This window comes from Erythrolamprus reginae, chromosome 4 (assembly GCF_031021105.1).
Source record: "Erythrolamprus reginae isolate rEryReg1 chromosome 4, rEryReg1.hap1, whole genome shotgun sequence".
NCBI lineage: Eukaryota > Metazoa > Chordata > Lepidosauria > Squamata > Dipsadidae > Erythrolamprus > Erythrolamprus reginae.
In genome coordinates this window covers 13,328,835-13,336,372 of record NC_091953.1, presented here as the reverse complement: position 1 = coordinate 13,336,372, position 7,538 = coordinate 13,328,835, and the positions used below count along the sequence as shown (strand labels likewise).

Here is a 7,538-nt window from a genome sequence, read left to right as displayed (position 1 = left end):
AAACATTTGGCTGAACTGTGCAACGAACCATTATAATAGGCATGGCAATGCAAAGCTTAGACAACGTCTCCAAAATTCCAAGTAATTCCAAGTACAGTGATACATCATCTTACGAACGCCTCTTCATACAAACTTTGAGATACGAACCCAGTGTTTAAGATTTTTTTGCCTCTTCTTCGGAATTATTTTCACCTTACGAACCCAAGCTGCCGCCACTGGGATACCCCACCTCCAGACTCCTGTTGCCAGCGAAGTGCCCGTTTTTGCGCTGCTGGGATTTCCCTGAGGCTCCCCTCCCTGGGAAACCCCACCTCCGGACTTCCATGTTTTTGTGATGCTGTGATTTCACTGAGGCTCCCCTCGCTGGGATTCCCTTCATTTTTGCCGGAGCTGCTTTGAATACCAGCGAGGGGAGCCTCTGGGAAATCGTAGCATCGCAAAAACATGGAAGACCAGAGGTGGGGTTTCCCAGCGACGTAAGGCAAAAGGGGTGAGTTTTGGGCTTGCACGCATTATTCGCTTTTCCATTGATTCCTATGGGAAACATTGTTTCATCTTACGAACTTTTCACCTTACGAACCTCGTCCCGGAACCAATTAAGTTCGTAAGACAAGGTATCACTGTATTTATAACCATCTCATGTACTCATAACCATCCTTATACATCTTATGTATTCACAATCATGTTTATACATTGTCATATGTACACTTCACAAAATAAAGAAATAAAATAAAATAAATAGCAGTTCGGGAAGCACTTAAAAATGCAGGTAGAAAAATGGGGGCCACATTTGGTGGGAAGGTAACAGCATTCCATGCCCCTTTGATATTTAGTCATGCTGGCCACATGAGCATAGAGATGCCTTCTGACACGTTGGCTGTTCGGCTTTGAAATGGACATGAGCACTGCCCCTAGAATCGGGAATGACTAGCACATATGTGCAAGGGGAACCTTTACCTTATAAATTCAAGCATATTGTCAATTTCATACGGTGTAGAACAGTGTTTCTCAACCTGGGGGTTGTGACCCCTTTGGGGGTCGAAGGACCGTTCCACAGGGGTCTCCTAAGACCATGGGAAAAGACAAATTTCCCATGGTGTTAGGAACTAAAGCTTCTATTCTGGCGCCTTGGAACATATTTTTACAATCTGACCAATCAGGTGTTTACAGTGGGGGGAGGGTTCCTGCCAATCAGCTTAAAGCTGTGTTGGGCGAACTGGGGCTAGACTTATGGTTGGGGGTCACCACACCATGAGAAACTGTATTATGTGGTCGCAGCATTAGAAAGGTTGAGAACCACTGACTTAGAAGAAACATGTTTCCTAATAGTTGAAAAGACCAAAAATAATGCTCAATATAACATTAATCAAAGATTGATCGCGCTAGATAAGTGTGTTGTAATGGCCTAAAAGGCTACTGTAACGCTCTCTACATGGGGCTACGTTTGAAAAGTGTTCGGAAACTTCAGATCGTGCAGAATGCAGCTGCGAGAGCAATCATGGGCTTTCCCAAATATGCCCATGTTACTCCAACACTCCGCAGTCTGCATTGGTTGCCGATCAGTTTCCGGTCACAATTCAAAGTGTTGGTTATGACCTATAAAGCCCTTCATGGCACCGGGCCAGAATATCTCAGGGACCGCCTTCTGCCGCACGAATCCCAGCGACCAGTTAGGTACCACAGAGTGGGTCTTCTCCAGGTCCTGTCAACCAAACAATGTTGCTTGGCAGGACCCAGAGGAAGAGCCTTCTCTGTGGCGGCCCCAACCCTCTGGAACCAACTCCCCCCAGAGATTAGAATTGCCCCTACCGTCCTTGCCTTTCGTAAGCTGCTTAAAATCCACCTCTGCCGCCAGGCATGGGGGAACGAAGATACACTTTCCCCCTAGGCCTTCACAATTTTATGTAAGGTATGTTTGTATGTATGATTGGTTTTTATATAATGGGTTTTTAACTGTTTTTTTAGTATTGGATTTTGTTATGCTGTTTTACTGCTGTTGTTAGCCGCCCCGAGTCTGCGGAGAGGGGCGGCATACAAATCCAATGAATAATAATAATAATAAAATAATTTAAAACTGGAACGTGAAGCCAAAATATCTCTTACGTTGCTATTTGTAAATGCTAAAAAAAAAGAAGAAAAGGGGAAAAACATGTTAAAATCGAGAGGCAAAATAACTATTAAAAATAGCATAGCTAAGTACAGTATCTGGATTCTGACTTACCCCCTTTCATTGTAATCCAACTGATTTATAGTTTTTCTGAACTTTAAAAACTTCACTCTTTGCCTTGCTGCTTGAGTTATAATAGGGGCCACATTTGGTGGGAATTTAAGCATTCTTGCTTAAATTTAGTTAAACTTCCATTATGTGTATATATTTCTTCAAGTTAAAGTTCTAATCAAATTTTGTTAGTACAATGTCTTTCACTCCCTGATGTTGTAAGAAAAGGAGGATTTTTAGAAGGAATATAATTCTACAGCCAGTACCAAGGGGCTGGGTTTAGGCCATTTTTGACTCATGAATAGCATGATTCAATAGCAACCAAAGGTTATTCCATAGGAAACATGTGTTGAATTTCAATGACTGGTTATTTTTCTGTTCTGGGAGGGCGACAATCACAGCTTTGTTTACTAGGCAGACTGACTTTTAACTCCTTCTCAGTCACCAATATTGAAAACAACGAGAACAGCCAATCCTATTGGAACAATGATTGGAATAATGTAGACAATTGTACGACAATGGCCAACATAAAATTAAGTTTTTCATTTAAAAAAAATTAAATGCATTAAGAATTTTTGTACAATTTTTGTTGGGTTTTTTGAGGTTTTCTTTATTTTGATAATATTACATAAGTTCTATAGAATGTTTTTTATAATGGAAGAAAATAAACCTCCGCTGAATAATTAATAGAAAAAGAAAAGGATAATTTTTATACAGTGGTACCTCAAGATACGAACTTAATTGGTGCCGGGAGGAGGTTCGTAAGGTGAAAAGTTCGTAAGATGAAACATTGTTTCCCATAGGAATCAATGGAAAAGCAATTAATGCGTGCAAGCCCAAAACTCAGAAACCGGGAAGCCGGCCGCCACCACCAAAGGAGGCTTGAGCCTCCCTTTGCCCCACGCTGCTTCGCCCTGCCTGTTGTCCTGGGTGAAGTGCTGGGGGGAGGGAGTCAGGAAGGTCCTCCTGCTCCCCTCCCCAGCCAAAAACGCATTTCACCTTCCCTCCCAGGCAACAAGATGCCGGCATTCTGGAATGATGGGGCCGGACTTCCCAGGCCGAAGGCATGCCCCTCTCCCCCGGCATCTTTTTGCCTGGGAGGGAAGGTGAAATGCCGCTCATAGCAGCTGCTATGAGCGGCATTTCACAGCCGGGCTGGGGGGCTTCCCAGCAACCTCCCGAACCCCGAACTTCCGGGTTGGGGGGTGCTGGCAAGCCCCCCAGGCCAGCTGCGACCTTTTAAAACACCCGCGCCGCTTCGCAGCTGTCTCCTGAAGCCGAACGCTAAAGCCGAACTTCCGCGTTCAGCTTCGGGAGACATCTGCGAAGCGGCGTGGGTGTTTTAAAAGGTCGCAGCCGGCCTGGGGGGCTTGCCACCCCCCCCCGAACCCGGGTTCGGGGTTCGGGGGTGGTGGCAAGCCCCCCAGGCCGGCTGCGACCTTTTAAAACACCCGCGCCGCTTCGCAGATGTCTCCTGAAGCCGAACGCTAAAGCCGAACTTCCGCGTTCGGCTTTGGGAGAAAGTTGCGAAGCAGCGCGGGTGTTTTAAAAGGTCGCAGCCGGCCTGGGGGGCTTCCCAGCAACCTCCCGAACCGAACCCGGGGTTCAGCAAAATTTTGCCTCTTCTTACGAACTTTGTTCGAGTTACGAACCGGTGTTCGGGAGGCTTCTGGGAAGCCCCGCCGCCCGGCTGTTACCTTTTAAAACAGCCGCGCCGCTTCCCAGCAGTCTCCGAATGCCGGTTCGTAACTCGAAAAAAGTTCGTAAGAAGAGGCAAAATTTTGCTGAACCCCGGGTTCGTATCACTAGTTGTTCGTAAGACGAGGGGTTCGTATCTTGAGGTACCACTGTATATGTTTTCCTGTAAGCATGGTTTTAGTGTGTATTTTATTGTTTTTTATTCTATGTTGAAGAAAAATAAAATTTCTTTTTGAAAAATAAAAGAGTTTTCGTACAATAAAAGACAAGTCAAAAGAAAGGAAGAAAAAGAAAGCCAAAAATGTACAGCCCCCTCCTTAAAGTTAAGTATTATAAATGACTTCTGACTTATTTTTCAGCAGATAGATGATTATTATTATTTTATTCACAAAAAACAGTAATACACAGGAAATGAGATTGATATGCTAGATTTCATATCAGAATATTAATAATCATAATCATAATAACAGAATTTATATTGGTGACTCAAGGCGGCTTACAGAATATAAAAAAACCAAACTAATTAAAAAATCAAAATAAATCAATGGAATAAAAATCCCCTCCCCACCACCCACCCCAGCGACTGCTGATCGTAACCATATTATTGTCCCTTCTGCCTCTTAAATCTTTTGCAAATCCCCTACCCCGTCCTTTAATCTTCATCTTTTTAAATCTTCCAAGCCAGAATTCAATTTATTTTCCTCTTATTTCAGCAAAAAGTCCATATAAGGTTTCCAATTTCTTTTTTTAAAGTGGTTGTTTTTTTAAAAAAAAAAGCTCACTTGGGTGCAATATAGGTAGTTCTCAACTTACAACTGTTTGTTTACTGACTTTTCCATGGCTCTGAAAAAAAGTGACTTCTTATGGTTTTTCACACTGTTAACTGTAGTTCAGCAACATCTGGAGGTTCACTTTCACCTCTCGTAAGCAATAATATGGAAGAGTTGAATGGTTAGATCTAGACAGGACTTTTATGTACACTGAGAGTACAGTGATACCTTGTCTTACAAACTTAATTGGTTCCGGGATGAGGTTCTTAAGGTGAAAAGTTTGTAAGACGAAACAATGTTTCCCATAGGAATCAATGAAAAAGCGATTAATGCGTGCAAGCCCAAAATTCACCCCTTTTGCCAGCCGAAGTGCCCGATTTTGCACTGCTGGGATTCCCATGAGGCTCCCCTCCATGGGAAACCCCACCTCCAGACTTCTGTGTTTTTACAATGCTGCAGGGGAATCCCAACAGGGGAATCCCAGCATCGCAAAAACGGGCGATTCGCTGGCAACCGAAGTCCGGAGGTGGGGTTTCCCAGCGAAGGGAGCATCAGTGAAATCGCAGCATCGCAAAAACACCGAAGCCCTCGAAACCCCATCTCTGGACCTCTGTGTTTTTGCGATGCTGCGATTTCACTGAGGCTCCCCTCGCTGGGAAGCACCACCTCCTGGCATCCCAGCGGCAGCGGTGGGTTTGTAAGGTGAAAATAGTTTGTAAGAGGCAAAAAAATCTTAAACCCCAGGTTTGTATCTCGAAACGTTTGTATGACAAGGCGTTTGTAAGATGAGGTATCACTGTATATGCATAAGACAAATCCTTTATGTGTCCAAACACACTTAGCCAATAAAATTCCTATTCTATTCTAATATATTCTATTCTCTATTCTCTATTCTATTCTACTCTATTGCTTCTACATTGTAAAAATGCAGAAAGTGCTATAAATCTCTATGTTCTGCATATAAGCCTAAATGTTACTGCTATTGCTGTCCCGTGGAGGTCTTGTCAAGGAGAATTTATCCTTGTCCTCATCATAGCTGAAAGCTTTAAGGTGAAAGCTTCAGGTAAGATAAGCCGATAAAGGAGGGGGGGGGTTTGTCTACACAACTCTACAAAATCAAAAGGCTGTTTCTAGATTTGTCTTTTTTTTCTCGTCCTTTTTTTCTCTAGTGCTTCTACCTCTCATTCGGATCACTCAGCGCATACCAAATCAGCGTCGGTCATCTCATCTGATTCTATCTCCACCTCTACTGAAAACTTTTCTCCTGATTTAAGGGTAAGCACTGGAGTTGATCCATGTCTTAGCGTAGGCCTGGTGTGAATAAGGTGTTGCGGTTGTTGTTGTTGTAGGCACACAACAGATTTAAACTTAATATTAACCGCTCCAAACTTGACTGCAAAAAGTATGACTTTAGTAACCGAGTGGTCGAAGCGTGGAACTCATTACCGGACTCCATAGTGTCATCCCCAAACCCCCAACACTTTACCCTTAGATTATCTACGGTTGACCTATCCAGATTCCTAAGAGGTCAGTAAGGGGCGAGTACAAGTGCACTAGAGTGCCTTCCGTCCCCTGTCCTATTGCTCTCCTATATCTCCTATACCTTTCTTCTATTCCTATATTTCTTCTTCTAGTCTTTCATTGATATGTTCTATTACTTTATCTTCTTTTCTGTTATTTCTTAGATATATTTTACTATGAGTATCTCCTCTATAACCTTCATCATGTATTTTATTATGTATATATAGATATATACCCACTAAAACCCTCATTGTGTATTGGACAAAATAAATAAATAAATAATAAATAAATATACAGTCTTGCTAGACTCCTTTCTCAATCCTGCTTGTCTGTAGCGGAGATTTGCCAAACTCACCAGATGTTGCCCTATGCTACAACTGATACTGTTATGTGTTTAGGTCACTGTCCACTGTGTTCACATCCTTAGTGTTACTTGGCCAAAGAGGAAAATATAACTGCTTTTCCATGAACACTTCCTGTTACGTTTTGACCTGGCACTTAGGAATAGGAAATGAATGCCACATGATGTAACTTTCATCCAAAACTCGTTTATATTGTATGCCTACGATTTAATGTAAAAGAAAGCTACTATAGTGGAAATAAATATTTTCTTTACAAGATATGCTTACTGAAAATTATGTGTTGGCTTATAACTGGCAATTGACGTGGTCCAGTGTCCGTATCAGTTTTTTCCACAAATAAGTACAATTTGCCATTCTCTTTTTCAGATAGATGTAGATAGATATGCAGTGACACCTCTACTTACGAACTTAATTTGTCCTGTTACCAGGTTCATAAGTAGAAAAGTTTGTAAGAAGAAGCATTTTTTCCCATAGGAATCAATGTAAAAGCAAATAATGCGTGCGATTAGGGAAACCACAGGGAGGGTGGAGGCCCTGTTTCCTCCCAGGAGATTCCTAGAGAGGGCTTCTCCCTGCCTTTTTTGGTTACAGTTTCAGAGGCTCGGGTTTGTAAGTGGAAAATGGTTCTTGAGAAGAGGCAGAAAAATCTTGAACACCCAGTTCTTATCTAGAAAAGTTCATAAGTAGAGGTGCTCTTAAGTAGAGGTACCACTGTATATGAGAGAGGTGGGCAGAGAGAGAGAGAGAGGCAGAGAGCGAGAGAAAGAGAGAGAGAGAGAAGGAGGAGGAGGAGGAGGAGGAGGAGGAGGAGGAGGAGGAGGAGGAGGAGAAGAAGAAGAATTTATTAGATTTGTTTGCCGCCCCTCTCCGAGGACTCGTAGCGGCTCACAACAGCAACAAAATACAATATGATACAAATCCAATATTAAAACTAATTTAAAAACCCATTATTACTAAAAAAAACGTTCA

General features: G+C 42.6%; 1 protein-coding gene across 1 annotated transcript in view; it reads left to right on the top strand.

Annotated features, from left to right (window-relative positions):
• Window positions 1-7,538, top strand: part of MTMR2 (myotubularin related protein 2) — a 57,286-nt gene that overhangs the window by 5,445 nt on the left and 44,303 nt on the right. Inside the window, exon 2 of the mRNA XM_070749653.1 lies at window positions 5,856-5,961. Within this exon, the coding sequence (XP_070605754.1) occupies window positions 5,856-5,961 (106 nt within the window). The remainder of the gene's footprint in view (window positions 1-5,855; window positions 5,962-7,538) is intronic.